Genomic DNA, 24,197 nt, shown 5'->3' with positions numbered 1-24,197 from the left:
TCCCAGCACCAGCCCCTCAACCACTCATTCAGATCCCCTATCTCTCTGTTCCTGTCCTCACTAGCACGAGGTACTGGAAGCAATCCAGAGATAACTACCCTAGAAGTCCCGCCTTTTAGTCTTCTTCCCAACTTTCTGGGCTCACGTTGGAGAACCTCCTTCCTCTTCATCCCGATGCCGTTTGTGCCTACGTGCACAACTGCTGCTGGTTGTTCACCTTCTCTCAGGAGGATGTTCTAAATTCGGCTTGTGACATCCTGAACCCTGGCACCAGGGAGGCAACAGACCATCCTCGTGTCTTGTCTGCTGCCACAGAATCTCCTGTCTGCTCCTCGGACAATGGATTCACCCACCACTATGGCTCTGCCCGACGTTAGTCTCGCCGGTCGAGTCCCATCTCTAGTAGGATTGGAGCCACCGACGTGTCTGCCACTCGGATTGGAAGCGTCGTCTCCCCCGACAGTTCCCAAGAGGGCGTACCTGTTTTCATTAGGCACAGCCACCTGGCTCTCCTGCACTCCACAGTCACCATCCTTTCAGTCACACACCTTTATTCTTCCCGTATCCTCGGCGTGACAATCTCACTGTAGGTCCTGTCCAGGAAACTCTCGTTTTCCTGGATGGCCCTGAGGTCATCCAGCTGCTTCTCCAGTGCCCCAACACGGTCCTTCAGGAGCTGAAGCTGGACGCACTTGCCACAGTTGTAGCAGCCAGAGGCTCCATCCGTGTACCTGCGTTCCCACAATCTATTGGAAAACAAGAGAGAATCTGTGCGAGGATGTAAGGAACTGCAAATGCTGGTTTACAAAAAAAAAAGACAAAGTGCTGGAGTAATTCACTCAGGCAGCATCTCCGGAGAAAATGGATAGGCAATATTTTGGGTCAGGAATTTCTTCAGACATGGTAGTCGGGGGGGGGGGGACAAAGCTGGAAGAGAGGTGGGGATGGGACAAAGTCTGGCAAGGGATAGGTGGATAGATACAAAGTGCTGGAGTAACTCAGTGGGTCAGGCAGCACAAAGGATGAGTCACGTGATAGGTGGATACAGGTCGGGGGGGAATGGATGATTGGATAGAGATGAAAAGTTAGCAAATGCAAGATGAGGATCGAAGAAGCATGAAATATGAAGCCAGAGGAAGGAATATAAATGGGGAGGGGGAAAAAAGGAGCAGAAATGGTCATGCATCCAGGCAGGGCACAAGGAGAGAAGGGGGCAAAGGCGGTGGTGGGGGGGGGGGGGGGGGGGGGGGGGGGGGGGGGGGGGGGGGGAGACGGTGCTTGTAGGTTGCTACAATTTAATATATCTAAATGAAGGGGTTAATTCACAGCCATCTCACCAGTTTTGCAAATTATAGACACAAATGAATTAAACACCAAGCTATATACGAAGCGCAGTTTCAATCTGAACATTCATAATATATGTATCAATGAGAATTTGCCTCCTTGCATAATGGCAAGTTTTGTTTTGATTAACTCTACATCAACCCCAGTTTCATACTATATCTCACCCAGGAACTGTGTCAAGACTGCCAACTTAATTTCTTGTTGCATACTTCCACTAGCAACGTGGCAGGAATTAATGGCAGCTGCTGAAGTCTGAAATACCATCGCTGAAGAGATGGAATGGGAGACGTTTCGGGTCGAGACCCTTCTTCAACCCGAAACGTCACCCATTCCTTCTAATTGAGATGCTGCCTGTCCCGCTGAGATACTCCAGCATTTGTGTCTATATATTTGGTATAAACCAGTATTCGCTATTCCTTCCTACACATTTTGTCCTACAAAGTTATCTTTTTTTAATTGGGGCAGGCAAACGTCTGTCTGCCCCAATTTAAAAAAAAAAAAAAAAAAAATTCACTATGTTTGGTTGTAGATTCACACACCTCCCATGTGTGCTGGTTCTGTTTTCATTGCAGTTGTAATCTGATTTCATAAAATAACAATGAAGGCAAAGTGATGGTATGAAGATGGCACAATGTCACAGCAGCAGAATTGCCATCTTACATCACCAGAGACCCGGTTTTGATCCTGACTCCGGGTGCTAGTAAATGATTGTACGTTCCACTGTAACCGCGTGGATTTTCCCCAGATGCTCTCACATTTCCTCGCACATTCAAAAGACATGCAGGTTTGCAGGTTAATTGACTTCTGTGAATTGTCCCAAGTGTGCAGGATGAAACTAGTGTACGGATGATTGCTGGTCGGTGTGGACATAGTGGGCCTGTTTCCACGTTGTATCTCTAAACTAAACGTGCATTTGTGGAGATTTTCATTGAAGCATTTTTTAAATTTCTTGCAGGCTCTAACGTCAGTAGTAAACTATAGAGAGCCGAAGTCTTCGTGCAAGGCTCCAGAGCTGGTAAGTGTGGCAAACATAGGAAACTGCATATTCCTGTTCTCGCTTTGGCAGAACCTCTGAAGGACATTTATAAAAAAAAAAGTCAAATCTTGCATTTATGTTTGGGACCAATATTGAACATTTCAGGAATGTTTGGAAATCATCACAAAATGTCCCTTCCAACTAAAGCAAAATCTTGCAGATGCTGGAAATCTTATCAGTAATTGCTGGAAATTCCCAGCAGCAATGGAAGACAACAACTTTGTGGTCACTTATTGATTTCTCCAAAGCTTCTTTTGCTTCCTTCCAAGCGTCACATTTATTAGATGCCATAGGATGGATCAGGATCTATTTCATAGCGGAATGGAACCACGCCACATGGAAACAGACACTGCTGCCCAACTTGCCGTCAAGTTGCTTAATTGAACTTGTCTGTGCCTGGTCTGTATCCCTCCAAGCCTCCCCCATCCGTGTACCTGTTTTTCAAAAGTCATAAATGCTCCTGCCTCTGCCCTGCCCTGCCACTAGCAGCTCATTCCATATAAGCCCCCCCCCCTCCTCCTCTGAGGAAGAGGTTGTCCCACAAGTACCTTTTAAAATTTCCCCATATCACCCTAAACCTCTGTCCTCTAGTTTTCGAATCCCCCAATCTCAGATTCAATTTTTTTTTCAGATTCAATTTTAATTGTCATTGTCAGTGTACAGTACAGAGACAACGAAATGCAATCTGGGGAGAATACTGTGGCTATTCACCTTACTTTAACCACTTGATGAAAAATATATATATATACCTCTTTAAGGTTTGCCACAGCCTCCTAGCATGGAGGGGAAAACATATCCAGCTTCTCCTAATAACTCAAACCCAGTAACATCCTAATTTCTGCTAACTGCCTCCATTTCAGTAATATTTTAATTTGGCTTCAGCTCCCTAATGGTTCCATGGTTTAAACATATAATTAATTGCCTTTGGTGGGTGCAGTGCATCATATTTCTGGGCACCATGCTATAGGAAAGATGTTGTCAAGCCCGAAGGGGCACAGAGAAGAGTTACAAGGATGTTGCCAGGACTAGAGCTATAGGGAGAGGTTGAGTAGGCTAGGACTCTTGCCCAGAGTAGGTGAATCACAGAGTCTCTTGCCTATTGTAGGTGAATCGTGGACCAGAGGACAGGTTTATGGTGATTTAAAGATCTAATAGCAATCCGAGGGGTAACCTTTTCACACAAAGGGTGGTGGCATGTTTGGAACAAGCTGCCAGAGGAGGTAGTTGAGGCTGGGACTATCCCAACACAGTTAGACAGGTACATGGATAGGACAGGTTTGGAGGGATATGGACCAAGCATGGAACTAGTGTAGCTGGGACATGTTAGATAGTTGTGGGCAAGTTGGGTCTGTTTCCACACTATTATTCTATGACTCTATATTTGACCCTAGTTCAGCTTTTCTCAGCCTAAAGCTGCACAGGAGACGACCTGCTTCAACTGATTTCTTGTATATAAAACTTTCCAGGATTATCTGCTGTTAACTGAGATCAGGATGACATTACAAATAGCAGTTACCTTAGTTCCCTTGCCCACCTTCACTATCAGGCATACAGCATGGAAACAGGTCCTACTGCTCAACTTGTCCATGCTGAGAAAGTTGTCTACCTGAGCTAGTCCCACTTGCCTGTGTTTGACCCATACCTCTACCTATGTACCTGTCCAATGTATACGTTTAGAATTCACTTTGAGCTTGCATATGAATACAAGAATGAACTGTTAATGCAATGCATTGAAGTAGAAAATGAAGCACAACTTTTAGAACAGATAAAGAGAAAATGGTTCAAGAAGGAACTGCAGAGGCTGGAAAATCGAAGGTACACAAAAATACTGGAGAAACTCAGCGGGTGCAGCAGCATCTATGGAGCGACGGAGAAAATGGTTGTCTGAATCTGTTTTCTTGCCTTGTGATTTGGTTGAATTATAAAATAGTGATGGATCAAGTTAATGTAAGGATAAATAAATATTGAATTGAGGTTTTATTATTTTCTGTTTGAAAACATAATAGTTTTCTGAATATAATTTCTTTGCAGCTAGCTAAGTACTGTGACAACCTATTAAAGAAATCGGCAAAGGGAATGACGGAAAATGAAGTTGAGGACAAACTGACCAGCTTCATCACAGTTTTCAAATATATTGATGATAAAGATGTCTTTCAGAAAGTAAGTGGAGGTTATTTTTGATTCCGGCAGAACAAAGTAGCATTTTAAGCAAGGCAGCGTTTTAAAACTTGAGTTCAAATTACATATTTTCATATTTCACAAGTTAAACTGTGTGCAATAATTTGCCGTAGGGCTGACCAACTTACAAGCAACGATCTTTGTTGGGAGCTTCTGTTCAATGTACTTAATAAAACCGTAGTTGTTCTCAGAAGCAATTAAATGTAATTTCTTCCTTGCCATTTTTCCAACCTCAGTTCTATGCCAGAATGTTGGCGAAGCGGTTGATACATGGTCTTTCCATGTCCATGGATTCGGAGGAAGCTATGATTAATAAACTCAAGGTTTGTAACATCAGTCTTTGTGCATCGGTGTAAAAATGAGAGTCACATTTGGAAACACAAGCGACTCCAGATGTTGTAGTCTGAAGCAAACTGCTGGAGGATCTTAGTGGACCAAGTTGGAGGAGATGCATGGGAATCTTAACCTGACCCGGAAAGGTTATTTATGACACTTGATGGTGGTGAGGAAGCAATGTTGGGTAGAGGTTTTGCACCTCCTTGAATTCCAGGGGACAGGGGGAGATGGGTAGAGAGGGATGAGCAAACCATTGAGTCACAGAGCGTCCCTGCGAAAAGCAGAAAATGGGTGGGATGGGGAAGATGAGACTTGTGGAATCCCGTTGCAACTGACTGAAATGACGAAGGATGATGTGATGGATGTGAAGGTTGGTAGGGTGAAAGGTGAGGACCAAGGGAACTCTGTCCATGTTCCGTCTGGGGAGAGGTGGGTTGAGAGCATAAGGCCAGGAATTGGAAGAATTGTGAGTGACTCCATCCATCACAGTTGAGGGGAAGCCACATTTCCTAAAGTAGGACATTTCAGATGTACTGCAACACCAATCTCTAGAACAGTTGAGGTGGAGCTTGAGAAACTGAGAGGAAAGGAATGGCGTCATGAGGGACAGGGTGGGAGGAGGACAGTCGGGTTTGTTGTAATCAGTGGGTTTACAGTAAATCACAGGAGATCATTTGTCTATTGAGATGGAGTCAGATGTAGAAAAATTGGAGGGGTGTCAGAAATGGTCTAAGTGAACTTGAGGGCAGTGTGGAAGTTAGCAGCAAACTGACTATGAGTTTCATAAGCAGGCAGCACCAATGGAGTCATTGATGTATCTGAGAAAGAGCTGGGCAGTAATGCCATAATAGGTTTGGAACGATATCTGTTCCACATGGCCAACGAAAAGACGGCCTTCACGAGGCTCATGTGATTTGTGGAAAGTGATAGTAATCAAAATAGAAGTTGTTCAGGATAAGCATAGGTTCTGGCAGGTGAATAAGAGTGTTAATGGAGGGGAGGTGACTAGATCTTTGTTCCAGAAAGAGGTAGCAGGCTTTAAGACCTTCTGGATGGGGGATGGAGGTACATAAAGACTGGTTATCTATAGTGAAGATGAGCTTATGAGGGGCCAGGGCATTGGAAGTTGCTAAAATGGTGGACTGGATATAGGTGGGAAGAGGCAGGTCATGGTAAGACAGGATAGCATCAAGGTATGAAAAGATAGATGTGATGGGGAAACAGCAGACAGAAACAATGGGCCTACCAGGAACATGGGTAAGAGATGGGGTTGGAAGGAGTTGCCTGACCTGGAAGGGATTTTATGTCCCTGGATGGTGGTGAGGTAGGAAGGAGGTGCAAGGGGACGTGTTGCACATCCTACAGTTGCAAGGGAAAGTGCCGAGGACAGGAAAGGAATAAGTGAACCAAGGAGTCACAGACAGTGGTCCCTGCGGATAGCAGAAAAGTGAAGACATGACCATGGTGGTGGGGTCTCATCGCAGTTGGCAGAAATGACGAAGGATGTGCTGGATGCAGCTGTGGACCAACAATCTGCTTCCGCAGATACTGCTTGACCGATGACTTCCTCGAGCAGTTTGATTTTTGCTCTTAAAATGTAGTTGCTTTTACACCTCTTCTTAATTGCTAACATCATTTTCAAACATGGCACTGTACGCATAAAGATTCACTAGTTACTAACTACCTAAATTGCACTACTCGTTTCCAAAATGTGTAAACTTTTGAATTCATATGAACTTATTAAAAATATATAAATTATTGCATACTTATAAAATATTTGTTAACCAGTTTAAACTATAAATGCAGTTGAAAATATCAAAAATTAATCTCAAGAGAACCTAATCGTTCCCAATGGACATTCTGAAAATGCATGTACATTACTTTCTGCAAAAAAAATTATACATTCTGTTATTGAATTTTCATTCGATTTGCAGCATTTCTTGTTCGTACTCGTGTAATTTAAAATTTGTTTAAAGAAGAATGCTTTATGAAGCTTGATATGTTTCCATAACAATACAATACAATACAATTTTATTTGTCATTTTTAACCCCTTGAGGTTCAAATAAAATGTTGTTTCTGCAGTCATACACACAAAAAAGAACCAACACAATTTACACAAACATCCATCACAGCGCATCTCCTCCTCGCTGTGATGGAAGGCAAAGACTTATCTCTCCCCTGTACTTCCCATTCCCCTCCCGATGTCAGAGTCAAAGTCAAAGCTTCCGGTGGGCGATGGTAATTATCCCGCGGCCATTTACGCCGCGCCGGGTGATGCAAGGCCACGCCGGGTGATGCAAGGTCTTGTTGTTGGAGCCCCCGGTGGGCGCTAGCAAAGTCCCGCAGCCATTCCAAGCCCCGCGCGGGGCGGTGATGTAAAGCTCCGCTCCAGGTAATCTTCAACCCCGCAACTCGGGCGGGTGAAGTCGCCATTGCGGAAGCCCCGAAAAGCGGTCTCCCAGCAGGGACCGGCGAGCTCCCGGTGTTCTTGTCTGCCAGACCTGCGGTAAGCCTCCGAATCCCCGGGGTCGGGTCGCAGCAGCGCGCCACCACAGCTCCACCCGCTCTGAACTCGGCCAGCTCCGCGCTGGTGAGTAGGTCCGCAGGCTCCGCGACTGGAGCCCCAGGTCGTTCCTGCCGGAGGCCCCTCCACAGTGCTAGGCCCCAACGACAACGGAGACCCGACAGGGAAAAGGTTGGGTTCTCCGTGCATGGGATAGATTTTTTAAAGTTTCCCCCACCCCCAGCCCCCCACACACATACCCACACATATACACAAAAAAAAAAATAAAAACTACATACAAACGAGGCAAAAAATAATAAAAAGACAGACGGACTGCAGAGGCCGCTGCAACGTGAAATGTCAATAACCATTATTTTACATTATTATCAGAGGAAAGTTAACTGTGCAGTGATATTTTGAATATTGGAAGCATTTCAAAATAATTGGGATGAATTTAAATATCTTCACAAACTTTTAGGAAAGTTGTTATTCCGGTCATAATGGCACGCTACTTTTGAGGTAACAATATTTGAAACAAAAACAATATTTGTCTCTGCTGTAACAAAGACATTTATTCTTTCTATGCAGCAAGCGTGTGGTTACGAGTTTACCAGCAAACTTCATAGGATGTACACAGACATGAATGTCAGTGCTGACCTCAACAACAAATTCACAACCACTTTTTTAAGACAACAGGATACTGTAATAGATCTTGGAATCAGCTTTCAGATCTACGTTCTTCAGGTAGGATAAACTGAATCTCATAAACTGGACTTTTAAAATCTCCTAAATTAAACGACAAACACTTGCAAAGCTTAAGCTGTCTGTGTTCTGTTCAATGTATAAACTAATTAATACATTTTAAAATCAATCCACATTTGTGATATAACATCTAATGATGCGTTTTCAAGACATTCTCGCTGTGGATTATTAATTTGTTTTCTTGAGCATCAAAGACAGGCATTTAATTTGAAAATGAGAATTTTTGGCATTTTGCAAATTTGTTACAAAACACATGACTTTTCTGACTGCATAATCAATGCATCTTTCGTACTATTACCTTTTTGATGTAAAAACATTCTGGTTTTAATTATTTTAGGCTGGTGCATGGCCTTTGACTCAAGCATCCTCATCTACATTTGCCATCCCACAAGAATTAGAAAAGAGTGTTCAGATGGTAAGTTAATAGGTAGCCCTTCACTTGAAATTTAAGAATGGGGTTAAATTGATGCATAGTTTATTTGTATGCATTTAGTCAATGTCGTGCATAATTGTTTGTGTAATTTTAAGCTTGTATGCCCATTTTTTAAACTCTTATCCCTGTAAAGATGCTGTCGTAAACAGGCCTAGGGTGAGTTGTTGGAAAGGAAATTAACTTGAGAATCTTGTTCATTCTACTTGTGGTGACTGAGGCTGGTGAGTTTAATGTCAGTGGCACAGATAGAGCAACATATTCTGTCCTGAAGTTAAAGAAAAAGAAACTGCCGGAAATACTCAACAAGTCGTCAGGCAGTGTTGCAGAGAGAACAATGAGATTAACATTTAAAATTGATAACATCATGCCAGAACAAGAAAAAAATTGAACACATGTTAGCGTTTGGATGCAGAGAAGAGGTAGAGATGGAAAGATCATGTTGATGTATAGAAGACAGCAAAATGTAAAGTGTCGGAAGGAACTGCAGATGCTGGTTTACATCGAGGATAGACACCATATAACCATATAACCATATAACAATTACAGCACGGAAACAGGCCATATCGACCCTTCTAGTCCGTGCCGAACACATAATCTCCCCTAGTCCCATATACCTGCGCTCAGACCATAACCCTCCATTCCCTTCCCATCCATATAACTATCCAATTTATTTTTAAATTGCTGGAGACAAAATGCTGGAGTAACTCAGTAGGACAGGCAGTATCTCTGGATTGAAGGAATGGGTGACGTTTCGGGTCGAGACCCTTCTTCAGACTGAGCGTCAAGGGAGAGGGAATTACAGAGACAAGGAAGTGTAAAAGATCGAAAGAGATGCAGATCAAGGACCAATGTTTGCTAGGAGAAGGTGACAACAAAGCAGACAGAGTCAGAGGGATAGGCATGCTGGTCAGAGAACTGGGAAGGGGAGAGAGAGGGAAAGCAAGGGTTACAAAGTTAGAAAAGTCATTATTCATACCTTGGGTGTAAGCTGCCCAAGCAAAATATGAGGTGCTGTTCCACCAATTTGCGCTGGGCCTCACTCTGACAATGGAGGGGGCCCAGGACAGAAAGGTCAGTGTGCGAATGGGAAGGGGAGTTAAAGTGTTCAGCAACCGGGAGATCAGATAGGTTTGGGCAGACTGAGCAGAGGACTTCAGCGAAACGATTGCTAAGCCTGCGCTTGGTCTCGCCATGTAAAGTGGAATTGCCTGCACCAAGGCAGCTTTGAGTGCATGATATTCGTATTATTGAAGATGTTGAAGAGCATGCAAATGTTAATGCACAGCATTAAACGTGAATCAACCAAATGTCCTGATCATTCCTATCGTGGACAACACTCCATAGCTACATTTCATATTCCTAGCCAGAGACCAAGAAAAGAGATGTGCATGAAGGACTGTAGATCCTGGTTTAAACCAAAGAAAGACACAAAATGCTGGAGTAACTCAGCGGGACAGGCAGCATCTCTGGAGAGAAGGAATGGGTGACGTTTCGGGTCGAGACCCTTTTACAGACAGTCTGAAGAAAGGTCTTGATTTGAAACGTCACTCATTCCGTCTCCAGAGATGCTGCCTGTCGTGCTGAGTTTATAAACAGATTGGCAGTTTGTGGTTCTGTATTAAGGATTAACATTGTCTGGCCCTTGGGTCACGTCATCTTGACATTACCGTAGGTATTATTAGCAGCTGGCATAAGATGGTTTATTATTGGAGATGTTATGAATGGAGTTCCATGCAGGAAATAACAGCAAACAGATAGCCTCCTTGATTATGACATTGATAAGGTAGCTAAGGCTCGGTTTAAGGATGTTCTTAGACCAATGCCCTCTGACAACTAATATGACTCCACAGTCACTTAAGACTTCATGTTGAACATTAATAAAACAGCACGGTGGCGCAGCGGTAGAGCTACTGCCTTACAGCGCCAGAGACCCGAGTTTGATCCTGACTACGGGTATCTGTATTGAATTTGTGCGTTCTCCCTGTGACCTGCGTGGGTTTTCACCAAGATCATCGGTTTCCTCCCACACGCCAAAAACATACAGGTATTAGGTTAACTAGCTTGGTGTAAATGTAAAATTGTCCTGAGTGTGTGTCGGATAGTGTCCGTGTGTGGGGATCGCTGGTCGGTGCGGTGAAAGGCCAGTTTCCGTGCTGTACCTCTAAACTAAACTGAACTAAAATGAATGCTGGATTTCCTTGATATCACTTTAGCTAAATCCAATCTTGATTTTTAAGTATAGTTATTATACCTATCTCTTTGGTACATTACGACCACGTTTGATTTAACGAGCAGCAAATCAGATAGGACCCTGATCAATAATGGCTTATTGCTGAATAGTAATATCTCATTCTTTTGCCACTTAAAAAATACCTTAGTTTCTCCTTTGTTCCTTTACAAAATGTTAATCAAATAGGAACAATTTTAGCTCCTCTATTCGCAGATTGTAACTGATATCCATTACTTTTGAATCAGTTTCTGCACCTTTTTCGAACCTGTAATGCACTTCCCAGATATTTACCACTCCAGCTAAGGGCAGACCTCTGTTTAACACACTCCCTGCTTTTGTGGGTTGTGCCCATATGAAGCAAAAACCATGTATGCCTTTTTCACAACATCATAAATTTGTCCTGCTATTTTCACACACTTCTTTCAGTTATTTTACTCACTCCCACAACTGCTTGTCAACCATCTCTGAGAAATGTACCTTTCAGTTTCTATCATGCCATTTATCTCATCTGCATCACACAAGGAGTTTTGATATTTTACCCCAGAAATGAACAATCAGTGGGGGATAATGATGAGAAATAAAGAGAGTTGATTGTAACAAATGGGAGGAACTGGGGCAGAAGATGAATACAACTCTCTAGGAATTTAATGGTGTTTTCTGTAATTGTAGCAGAAATGAGATTACAATGTAGACTTCTTATCCTTGTGTGCTGTTTTGTACTTATAAATTCATAAGTCTTTAGAGCAGTGGGGCTGTTGTTGGTGATTATTCCACAATTGTAATTAAATGTTTGAGGTATTTTATGTATTACTTAAAGCAGAGGTCGGCAACCTTGTTCTGCATAGGGGCGGGGATGCTCTGTGAGCGGATGGCGGGCCACATCCATCATGTGTACACATGGATCTCACCCCGGATGGCAGGCATCAAATCATGTGTTCACAGATCCCGCCCCTTCTAGGACGCCAGCTGGGGCACTGGCCCCTAGTTACGGGCGCTCATGAACATGACGCATCTATCTACCATTGCCTTGGCTCTGTCCTGAAGGTGGTGGCTCAAATACTCACACTCACTTGTTCCCGACAGTGTGTTTAAGAAAGATGCTGGAAAAATCGAAGGTAGACAAAAAAGCTGGAGACACTCAGCGGGTGAGGCAGCATCTATGGAGCAAAGGAATAGGCGACGTTTCGGGTCGAGACCCTTCTTCAGACTGGTCTCAGAGCAGCGTCAGCCACTTCTGAAGAAGGGTCTCGACCTGAAACGTCGCCTAATCTTTCGCTCCATAGATGCTCCCTCATCTGCTGAGTTTCTCCAGCTTTGTCTACCTCCGATCCCGACAGTGAAGCCCAGACACAGAAGGTGCGCGGCCGTGCCGGTGGCTTTGCACACGATGCGGTACAGCCAGAGCTCGGCACTCCTCAGCAGCTGCAGCTCCTCCATTGCAGCCGCAAGCGCAGGCCTCCTTGCGTCACGGCGCTTGGGCGCCGCAGCCTCAGGCCCGGGAGGTACCGGAGATGAAGAAAGTCGGCGGGCCGGATAAATACGGGGAAAAAAATACGCATGCGGGCCGGATGATTTTGGGTTATGGGCCGCATTTGGCCCGGGGGCCGTAGGTTGCCGACCCCTGACAAAGGAATAGATTGCCCTAGTATTTCCTTATTTCAGTAGTGGATATTCTGTAACAATGGACTGAATTACTGAAGCAAACTCTTACTATATACCCCATAATTTTGAAGAGTTTGTTTCTGGAGAAACTCAGTGGGTGGAGCATCTGGGGGGGAAGAGAGGTGGCATTGGAGGAATTGTTCTACGCCAACACCCCTCTCCCCTCACAGATGCTGCTCCAGCCACTGAGTTCCTTCAACAGTTTGCTTTCTTTATCCCTCAAATGTCTGTTTCCCTTATGCTTCATTTCTGAAGATGTGAAGTCATCTCCAAGCTTCGTGGGTGCTGGGATAGTGTTATTGGAGGGAAGTTTTTAAAGTATTGACTGACATAATTCTTCCCTTACAGTTTGAATTGTTTTACAATCAGCACTTCAGTGGAAGGAAACTTACCTGGCTGCACTATCTTTGTACGGGTAAGAAATCTTTGAGTGATACCTCAGTCTCTCCAGTCAGTTCAGTTTAGTTTATTGTCACGTGTACCGAGGTACAGTGAAAGCCAGCATCTCTGAAAGATGTGGATAACTGATATTTCGAATCAGGAGCCTTCTTCAGACTAATCGGTTATGGCAAATGGCCTCGATCATCTGTACCTAAGAATGTGATCTTCCATTGGGATTAGTATGTGGAATTTGCTGTCCAGGAACATGGTGGGATGTTTGTTCAAAAAGAAACTGGTGAAATATTAAGCAAAGGGGGAAAAATTGGAGTTTTGGTAAAAGAGTGTGAGTTATTTTTCAAATTTGGACGGACTTCATTGTTTTGTTCCATTCCAAAAATGCTTTATATCATAAAAATGTACCTAATCTTGTTACTACTTGTGCCTTTTGATGTTTCGTCGGTTTTGTATTTTTAATTTGAGTAATTGTATGAGATGGAATTCACTTTAATAGTTATCCTCAAAATATTAAGGCCTATGGAATATAATGTTTGCACATTTCATGTTTTTTCCCTTGTGTTTTTTTTTTCAATGTGTGGAAAAGGTGAAGTAAAAATGAACTATTTATCAAAGCCTTACGTAGCTATGGTTACTACATACCAAATGGCCGTGCTGCTAGCATTTAACAACAGTGAAATCGTCAGCTACAAGGAGCTCCAAGACAGCACACAGATGAATGAAAAAGAACTTAGCAAAACCATTAAATCCTTGCTTGATGTAAAAATGATCAACCATGACTCTTGCAAGGCAAGTATGCTGATGCAATGCTGGTGATATATTTAAGCAATTTTAATGTAGTACGATCTCATTTCGGAGTTGTTTTGAAAGTTATTGTATAATATTTCCACCGTGTATTTAAATTGATGGGAATGTCTTGCAGTGCATGCTAAATGGAAAGCTTATGGCCAATGAACACAACTAAATTAAGCAATAGAAAAAAACCGTGACATTTTAATTTAGAAGTTATGTTAACACTAAAAGGAATAACTACAGTAGTTGTAAAACTAAAAGTGACATATTTTGGCTTTTCCCTGTTCATGGACGAATGCACAAATCAGGAAGATCTCGAGTTTAAGATCGGAGTTCTGCTGAGTTATAGAAAGAGCGCTTCAGTCGTTGAGTTATAGACACAGAAACAGCCCAATGGTCCAAGATTGATGCCCAAGATGCCCCATTGACATTCGTCCCACCTGCCTACATTTGGCCCATATCCCTCTGAATCTTTCTTATCCATCAATCTGTCCAAGTGTCTTTTAACTGTTGCTATAGTACCTGCCTGAGCTACTACTCTGGTAGCTCATTCCATATTCCCACCACCCTCTGTGAAAAAGATTGCCCTCGGGTTCCCGTTAAATCTTTCTCCTGTCACCTTAAACCACTGCCCTCTGGTTTTATATTTCTCTACTCTAGTTGAATGTCTTTTATCCAATCTATTTGCATCATGATTCTACACACCTCCATAAGATCACCCCTCACCCTCCTCCGCGGAATAAAGAACTAGCCTGACTAACCTCCTCCTATAGCTCAAGCCCTAGGGTCCTTGGCAACATCTTTGTCATTTTTTTCCTGCCTAATTACATCCTTCCTATGGCAGGTTGACCAAAACTGAATACAATCCTCCAGATTCAGCCTCACCATTGTGTTGTAGAACTGTAATAGTCCAGGTTCCATCCAGATTGATGAAGACCAATATACCAAAAATCTTATTTACCACCCTATCCACCTGTGACGCCACTTTCAGAAAGCGATGTATCTGTACTCCTAGAGCCCCCTCTGCTCTACTATATTCCTCCAAGGCCCTACCATTCACTGTGAAGGTACTGTTATGGTTTGATTTGCACCTTACACTTCTCTGCATTAAACTCCATTGGCCATTCCTCAGCTCACATGCCCAGCTGATCAAGAACCCGCTTGTGGTTTTTGATAACTATCCTCACTACCTATGACACTGCCCACTTTAGTGTCATCTGCAAATGGACTAATCATGCCTTGTACATTTTCATCCAAACAATCGATAGAAACGATTGATAAGTGTTCCCAGATACTTTGGATTTGGTGGGGAAGTTATCCAAGATGCAGATTCTTAATCATTCTGTTGGCAGTAACAAATTTGTGAATGTTAGTCCATGTTATCAAAGGCTTGAGTGTGATATCTTCATGGCAGATTAGCATATTAATATCGATACTGATTTAAAGAAAGAAATGTGAGTACCCAGATAGGATCATAAGGGAAAGGTAAATCTTTAGGCATCTCAGTCCGAACAAAATACCTTGACTAGATGCTACTCAGGAGAAAATTTACTTGTGCTCAGGCAGTCTCGTACTTTGGAAAGTCACCGTAGTGTATTTTCTTTCTGCAGGAAGATGTTGACTTGGATTCCATTTTCTCTTTGAATATGGTTTTCAGCAGTAAAAGGACAAAGTTTAAAATTACAACCTCCATGCAAAAAGATACACCCCAAGTAAGAGATTTTATTGTCTTGAATTATCGCCTTTCATGGTGTTCGTTGTTATTTGGTTGAAACTAATCAGAAAAGAGGAATCACAACTTTTCAACTTTAATTCTCATTGCGCCACCCAGCGAAAGAGGCCCTTCCATCCACCATGTCCATGCAGACAATCAAGTACCGATCTGTACCGATTCCATTTACAAGTTCATGCTCCATAGCCTTCTCTACTTTGCTGATTCAATGACTTTTCTGGATACTCAATGCAAGAGGATTTCTCTGCACCACTCCTCTGACAAAACACAGGGATAGTGATCTTAACATTCTCTGGCTGAGAAGAAATTCGTCTTTAGATAACCTTTAAACTTATAACCCTTCAACTATATCAGATGCCTTCTATTTTTTGGCACTTCCTCTATAGGAATATTTCCTGTTAGCTACCCTATCTGTGCCGCTTATGGTTTTATAAACCTTTACCAGTTCCCCTCTTGGTATCTTTTCCTCCAAGGAAAGCAACATTTACCAATTTAGTCTGCCTTCAAAGCTGGAATCGAAGATAGACACAAAAAGTTGGAGTAACTCAGCGGGACCGGCAGCATCTCTCTGGAGAGAAGGAATGGGTGACGTTTCGGGTCGAGACCCTTCTTCAGACTCCAAGCTGTAACACTCCATCCCAACCTATGTCCTGATGAATCTTCTCTGCCTGTTATGCAATACAATTGCACTCTATCAACAGTTTGGTGACCAGAATTGTACACATTATTCCAGCTGTGGCCGAACCAATGGACTATAAAGTTGTACCATGACCCCTGCTTTTATACACTGTGCCTTGGCAAATGAAGCTAAGTATTCCCTAGGCCGTTTCAGCTTCTCATCTATCTAAACCCGCAACCTTTATATCCTTGAGTTCCTTGGTTTTTTATGCCAAGGAGTCTGTTTTTCAATAATCCCTCCGTCAACACCATTCATTATGTATGTCCTACCCGTATTCGTCCTCTCTAAATGAATTGTCTTGCATGTATCAGGATGCAATTCTACCATCTTTCCAACTGATCAGTGCCATCCTGTAGCCGAAGACTATGTTCATCACTATCAATAATACCACCAACTGTGTGTCATCTATAAACTTAATCATGCAACCTGCATTCACATCCAAATGTATACATACTGTAAAAGCCTCAGCTCCCATCCCTGTGGTATACATCGGGCATTGAAGGATTCCATCCAAAAAAATAACCCTCCACCATCACCCTATTTATTACCTACTACTATTACCAATCCCATTTTGGATCTAATTTGCCAACTTGCCTTGGATCTGTATGATTTTTGAAAACAAGAATGTTAAAGCACAGAAAGCCATTATGGTCGTGTCTGTCAGCTCTTCCTTCCTTCCAAGAATTTGTTTTGAAAATTAATGTTGGATCGACTTCAGAGATTTAATTTCATGCAGAAAGAACTCATAATGTAAAACATCATTGTCTGTGATTTTTCTGGTCATCTTAAACACTTAAAACTATTTATCAATTCATTTGGCATTAAAGGAACATGTATAAAATATTTGAATCTTCATGTAACTGAAGTTCCTCTGTTCTGATACCATTGGATTTTTTTAGTATCATCCCTAAGGCTTGAATTTAAAGACTTTACACCCTTTCAGATGAAATTAAGTCTGAAAAAAGTTTCACAAAATTTGTTTTTTGCATGCTATACTTTGATCAATATAGACAAAGAAATCTTGTGACTTTTTTTTAAACAGCCTTCTGAATCTACTCTTCTGTTTTGCGTATTTGTACCTGGGGTTGTTTTAGTTTTAGAAATACCGCGTGGAAACTGGCTCTTTGGCACACCGACCAATGATCACCCCTACACTAGTTCTATGTTATCCCAGTTTTACATCCTACACACTAGAGCCAGCACCGCCATTCAATATGATCAGGAATCAGTACCCTGTTCCTGCTTTTTCCCCATATCCCTTGATTCCATTAGCCCTAAGAGCTAAATCAAACTCCCTCTTGAAGACACCCAGTGAATTGGCCTCCACTTCCTTCTGGCAGAGAATTCCACAGATTCACAGCTCTCTGGGTGAAGAATTTTTTCCTCATCTCAGTCCGAAATAGCTGACCCCTTATTCTTAAACTGTGACCCCTGGTTCTGGACTCCCCCAAAATCGGGAACATTTTTCTTGCATCTAGCCTGTCCAATCCTTAAGAATTTTATATGTTTCTGTAAGATCCCCTCTCGCCCTTCTAAATTCCAGTGAATATAAGCCCAGTCGACTATTCTTTCATCATATGTCAGTCTTCTTATTTTTATTACTGACCAAAGTGTATCACATCACCGAATGTTACATTAAATCTGTCCACTCTGTGCCTCCTGAAGTCTGATAATATCCTCTTCATTGTATACTACAGTTTCACATTCTGTGTCAAACTTTAAAATATTGATACCTACTCTGACATTCTGTGAATTAATATCTCTCAGAAAAAAAAGTCTGGAGAACAGCACTTTGTATTTCCCTCTAGTTTGAAAATAATTGCGCGCCCACTATTTCACTGTTGTCTGCTTGGTCAGTTTCAGATAACTGCAGGGAGCGGGAGGTCTGTATGTTCAAATATGGTTTGTTTTCAGAGAGACAAAAATTAACTCTTTACCTAATTAGTGTCATCAGTACTTACACGATTCAAGAGAGTTTATTGTCATGTGTCCCTGATAGGACAATGAAATTCTTGCTTTGCTTCAGCACAACAGACCATAGTAGGCATGACTACAGAACAGATCAGTGTGTCCAAGGTAGAGAAAAGATTCTCCCAGCACTGTGGACTGATCACAATACTCTGCCACATATTTTCCAACATTACAAGAATCTCCATCACAAATTTAAGGATTTCTGTGCCAATGCTTCAGGACAATTTGGTGTTCTGAATCCAAGAAATGCTATAAGATGAGAGCAGGTTACAGTTAAGAACAGCTGCAAACTGCAAAATGGCAAAATCTCAAAGCACCCTTCATATATTTTTACTTAAAGAAAAGAAGAATTAAAACCTTTTGGAACTCACATAAAACTCAGTTTGAAACATCACAGTAATTCAAACTGGTTAGTTCAACTCAAAACACAATCGTAAACACAGAAATCCTTAAATTTGTGATGGAGATTCTTGTAATGTTGGAAAATATGTGGCAGAGTATTGTGATCAGTCCACAATGCTGGGAGAACCTTTTCTCTACCTGCGACAATTGTAAGAATAGCTGATAAGTTTAGCATCTGCTTTGCAGATTTCTAATTTCTATTGTGGTAATGATTGCCAATGATCTTTCAGAACTGCAATCTGATTTGTTTCTTTAGGAATCATTATGTTTAACAAAGAAAATGTAAATCACACATCAGTGGTATGTTGAAACGGTCACATTGGGTTTCTCTCATTGTTTTATCGCTTTCAGGAGATGGAACAAACTCGTAGTGCGGTTGACGAGGACAGGAAAATGTATCTGCAGGCTGCTATAGTGCGCATCATGAAGGCGCGTAAAGTGCTCCGACACAATGCACTTATTCAAGAGGTAACGGTTAGCCTTATCTTTAGGACCCAAAGAGTTACCAAAATCCAACTGCTCTATAAATATATAAGTTACTCAAAGATATTTGCACTTGGTGATCGGAAATACACTTTTCCTTTGCACCATTCTCAGTGGGCGAGAACACAGTACCTTTTCTTTAAAACCAGGGCTTGCAAACAGACCATGGTGATGGAGTAAACCTCTCCTCATTTCTCTACGTGTCAGAGTTTATGAAAATCTGTTTAACCAGCCACATCTGGGTTCCTACAGTCTCTGTATGCGACAAAATAATTGTTTGTGTGTGTGTGTTGTATGTAAAATTGGTATAAAATCAGTTGCATTTAAGCAAAGGAATAATACTGGTTGAACACCGATTTTCCGGCACCCTCGGTTCCAGAGCGTTTCTAGATTATCCGTTTTCTGGACGAGCAGATATCATGTGATAATGCTGCGAAACATACCCCTAGCCCGCTAATGACACACCTCCCGTGTCTCAAAAGCACCAGGGAGTGCCAGAAACTTAAATAAAACAAGTATAAAATGTGAATTGAATGTGAATGGAATGACCTGCCGACCCGTCCCCAGAGGGGGGAGCTCCGGCTTCTGACCTTCAGGGAAAGAAGCCGGACTTTGGGAAGCCCCATGGTGACCAAGGGGGCACACCGAAGCACAAACTGCTGGAGTAACTCAGCCGGCTGAATCAGTCTGACAAAGAGTCGCGATGTCACCAGAGATCCTGACTCGCTGAATTATTCCGACACTTTGTGTCCTTTCGCTGGGGCACCTTGCGAGGCGGGAGTGGCACCGGAAGCCGGGGCACCCAAACGGGTGGGGAGACGGGCGTGAGCTGGGATGGGTCAGCAGGTCAATCTGCTATATCGCCATCTGTTATCAGGGTTTAAAATGATGGTTTACTGTATTGTCTTTGCGAGACAGCCAGGAGAGAAGATCGAGTACTTAGTTAATTATTTCTCGACGAAGGGACACAAACCGAAAGAGCGCTCGCCACTAGCACTGCCATCTGTGGCCACTCAGGGAATTTCAACTGAGCTCTTGTCATTTTATCTGGATTATACTGAGCTCTTGTCATTTTGTCTGGACCATCAGGCGGCTGGAAAATCAGTGTTCAACCTGTAGGTTCATCCAACATTAAACAGGCCGAGCAATTGCTTCTGAGGTGACAAAATTAGAGAAATATTACCATTGCTTTGGCATCCTTCATCTTCAGCATATAAATGGACATTCTGAACTACAGAACTCGTGAGCTGAAATACTGCCCTTTAATGCTCCTGTTGAATCAAGTACACCAACAAAAAACAGGTGCAAGAGTATCTGAGCTCTCATCCTGCCCAACATTTCACTATGACCATGGCTTATAGAATAGAATAGAATAATTTCTTTATTGTCATTGTAACATGGACCATGTACAACGAAATTTAAAATGTCAGCCAGTCAGTGCAGCATTCAAACATTTCTAAAAGCTAACGATACATACACGGTAAAATAATAAAGATAAACAACTAAATAAATATCACGAACAAAGCACGCATACACACCCTTATCTGCCCCTCAGTCTTACCTCTTCTTCCACGGCAGCTGTAGATAGCACTCCAACCACTTATGACCATCTGACCACGGTGAATATAGAATCCTAAATACCTCAGATTTAAATTATTGCCCACACCTAATCTTAAAATTAAATCTTTACTTAATTGGCGGTGTCCTATTCTATTTTTTAAACTTGTTTGAGACTCTCCCACTTGTGGAAATATTTCATTATCTACCCTGCCATGCTCCTTTGGTGTCTTGTATTACCCCTTATTCTTCTAAGCTCCAAAGAATACTGAACCAACTTCTGAACCCCCTTATAATTTAACAATCTCTCATCCCAGGAATACGTCTGGGGTTTTGGACTGCCTCTTGATGCAAATACATCTTTTCATAAATAATAAGGAGACAGAACTCTTAGAGTTCAGAATTCTTCCACGTTTGCCCTCAACAACGCCCGGTACAACTCCCCTCCCCCATAAGGCAAAAGGGATAGAAGTGTGAAAACGCACACCACCAGATTCACGGACAGTTTCTTCCCAGCTGTTATCAAGGTAACTGAATCATCCAACCACAACCAGAAAGCAGTGCCGAACTACCATCTACTTATTTGATGACCCTTGGACTATCCTTGATTGGGCTTTGCTGGCTCTACCTTGCATTAAACGTTATTCCCTTATCACGTACCTATACACTGTAAATGGATCGATTGTGATTATGTATTATCTTTCTGCTGACTGGTTAGCACGTAACAAAAGCTTTTCACTGTACCTCTGGACATGTGAAAATAAACTAAATTCTAATAATACTTCCCCATTTCTAAAATCCCATCTCCTTACTATAAAAGCTAACGGGCAGATTGCCTGCTAACGTTTTGTGATTTAAGCACAAGAACATCTTTATCCCTCTGCACATCACTCATTTGTCTTCTCTCTTCATTAAGATAACAGTCTACCTTTTCATTCCACTTCACAAAGTTTCCCAAATTAAAGGCAATATCCTCATCACAACATGTGTTTGTGTCATTGGTCAACTTTGAAACATTAATGCTTATGTAGAGTATGATTTGATTGTTTAGCGTGCAGGACAGGCTTTTCACTTGTTTCAGCACACTTACCAATAGTGGACAAAACTAAACTAAACTATATTCCTGCCCCCTCATGCAGATCATTCATATAAATAGTGAGGCATTTTTAATCAGATCGGCCTTGCCTGATAAAGGGCCTGTTTCAAGTTTACTTATTTATTTATTGTCATTCAATAAAACCATGCTTCCACATGAATCATGAACGAAATTCGTACTCGGGTCCGAGCAGTGCAGTAAAACATCAATAAAGTACAGTAAAGACATCAATAAATTCTAACATATAAAAACCTTCCACAATAAATCTAATAATATTGAGCCTATAAATAAATAGTAAAAAGTAAAAAGCAGCATGGTTAAAAAACAGCAGCATAATAATGTCCATAGCAGCAGCAGTAACGGCAGCAGTTCACTGAGGCATTGAGGGTTCAGTCAGTGAGGTAGGGAGTTTAAAAGTCTCACGGCCTCGGGGAAGAAGCTCGCTTTTAGCCTTGTTGTCCTGGCCTTTATGCAGCACAGCCTTCTCCCTGTATATTATGTTCTGTATCTTATGTTCATTGTGATAACTGCTCTTTAATCCAAATGACCATATTTCCCCCAATAGATATAACTTGTCTTGAATCCAATATGATCATAATTTCCCCTCACTGCCCAGTACCATTTCTCATTTTTTTTTTTAAATTAATTACAAGTCCGAACACTTGAATCCTCCCTCGTGCACGCCCCCTCTACTTGGTTAGCTTGGATCAACTTTGGATGCTGTAGATTAGAAATAAGTGAGTGGAATGCAAAAAATATGCAGTAGGTCAGGCAGCATCTGTGGTGAGAGAAACTAAGTTAATGTGTCATTGCTCTTTAGAGGTCAGAAACATTTAGAATAAACAAGATATAAGAAATTGGGAATGAGGGCAGCAGTAGAGAACAAAGTGGAAACTGATGCCACGGCAATCATTAATACGCACAGTGCTGTTCTAATTGCATTGAGATCATGGCTGATTTACTTGTGCGGAGGCTCTTCATTGAATGTAGTCTTTCTTTCGAACTGTGCGTAACGAAATTGCACTTGTCTGTTAAGATAAGTCATTGTATCCATGCGTAAAAGCAGGTGTGAAATGAAGATGTTGAAAGTATTCCCTGCCACAGAGGGCAGTGGAGGCCAAATCTCTGGATGGAGTTAAGAGAGAGTTAGATAGAGCTCTAGGGGCTAGTGGAGTCAAGGGATATGGGGAGGAGGCAGGCACGGGTTATTGATAGGGGACGATCAGCCATGATCACATTGAATGGCAGTGCTGGCTCGAAGGTGCCGAATGGCCTCCTCCTGCACCTATTTTCTATTTTTCTATATTCAACGGGTGAATTAATATTTAAAGAGAAATGAAAATGAGCAATGCAAAAATCTAATTTTTGTTCCAGTATTGATAACATTCGGTTTGTGTTTGTTTACCTTTCGGCTACTCTGAGATTATATTTCTTGATTTTCTATCTCAAAGACCTGCTAACATTTGTTCACTTCTCAACAGGTAATAAGCCAATCAAGAGCAAGATTCAATCCTAGTATCAGCATGATCAAGAAGTGCATTGAAGTCCTCATTGACAAACAATATATAGAGCGTAGCCAGACCTCCGCAGATGAATACAGTTATGTGGCTTGATCCAAACGGTTGGCATTTGGCTTTGTCTGAGTATGGTGCAAAGACCTGCTGTGTCACTGTTTGATGTGTTCCTGTGAAATGAAGCAGAGCTCTGCCTCCACCAGGTTTTTCAAGCCCAACAACCTGGCAGCCCTTTCTCTGCTGTTTACAATCTAACCAGTGCCACATTGCAAGTGTCAATGCCGATAGATTTCCCAACTCACGTCATCACAACATTAGAGTAAGTGGGAGTATTTTGGATGCCATGTTAATCTCGCTGGTGCAGTTGATATATTTTAAAAAAGATAATTTAAAATTAAACATTGTAATATGGCAAATAATTGTGTTTACACTGTAAATTTTGCATCCCAGATTGCAGATAACAAAACATGGCACAGTTGCTTCACAAAATATAAGCCTGTACACTACCTGGGGTTTATGTAGGTTTCAGTGAAGTAGACATTACATCAGTGTGCTCTGCATACCACCCAGATGAGCAAATCTGTGTACTTCATAAATACTGAGATTTTCCTGAACTGTCGCTACAGGAACATCATGAGGAATGTCTAAACTGGTTTGCACTTCCATTAAAGGGATTTTTGTCAGATTGATTTCTTTCAGTGTTTCTCGTCTGCATTGATGATTGTCATAAGTCCTCCAAGCCTTAATTCTTTAATCTGATGCTGCAAGGTTTTTTTTTTGGGGGGGGGGGGGGGGGGGGGGGGGGGGGGGGATTGTCTTGTGAACCCTGTTAAAAGCCCATGTCTTCAGTAATATTTCTCACATTTTCCCCCTGAATCTTATCCACGTGCAACAAAGCAAAAGTCTACCACATTTAAAAATCTGACAAGATAACTTGATGATGGATTTTCAGAGAATAAATTCTACCATGGGGCAGTAATGGAAAACAACCGAAGATCTCTGCTGCTAGTAATCCAACGTGGCAGACCCCCGTCACCCCAACATACACACATCCCCACATCCAAATGCCCACACTCACACTATCCCTATC

General features: G+C 42.1%; 1 protein-coding gene across 2 annotated transcripts in view; it reads left to right on the top strand.

Annotated features, from left to right (window-relative positions):
- cul2 (cullin 2) overlaps positions 1–23,790 on the top strand; it is a 75,123-nt gene extending 51,333 nt beyond the window's left edge. Inside the window, exons 12-21 of one of the 2 annotated variants that reach the window (XM_055665233.1) lie at positions 2,300–2,359; positions 4,412–4,540; positions 4,795–4,881; positions 7,987–8,142; positions 8,498–8,575; positions 12,834–12,900; positions 13,468–13,670; positions 15,284–15,385; positions 18,809–18,925; positions 23,075–23,790. In XM_055665233.1, the coding sequence (XP_055521208.1) occupies positions 2,300–2,359; positions 4,412–4,540; positions 4,795–4,881; positions 7,987–8,142; positions 8,498–8,575; positions 12,834–12,900; positions 13,468–13,670; positions 15,284–15,385; positions 18,809–18,925; positions 23,075–23,206 (1,131 nt within the window). In that variant the 3' untranslated portion in view covers positions 23,207–23,790. Of the gene's footprint in view, positions 1–2,299; positions 2,360–4,411; positions 4,541–4,794; positions 4,882–7,986; positions 8,143–8,497; positions 8,576–12,833; positions 12,901–13,467; positions 13,675–15,283; positions 15,386–18,808; positions 18,926–23,074 lie in introns of both variants that reach the window. The other variant, XM_055665237.1, reaches the window with a different exon arrangement.
- Positions 23,791–24,197: the final 407 nt, after the last annotated feature.

The sequence above is a fragment of the Leucoraja erinacea genome, chromosome 2 (assembly GCF_028641065.1).
Source record: "Leucoraja erinacea ecotype New England chromosome 2, Leri_hhj_1, whole genome shotgun sequence".
Taxonomy (NCBI): Eukaryota; Metazoa; Chordata; class Chondrichthyes; order Rajiformes; family Rajidae; genus Leucoraja; species Leucoraja erinaceus.
This window is presented reverse-complemented; position numbering and strand designations above follow the sequence as displayed.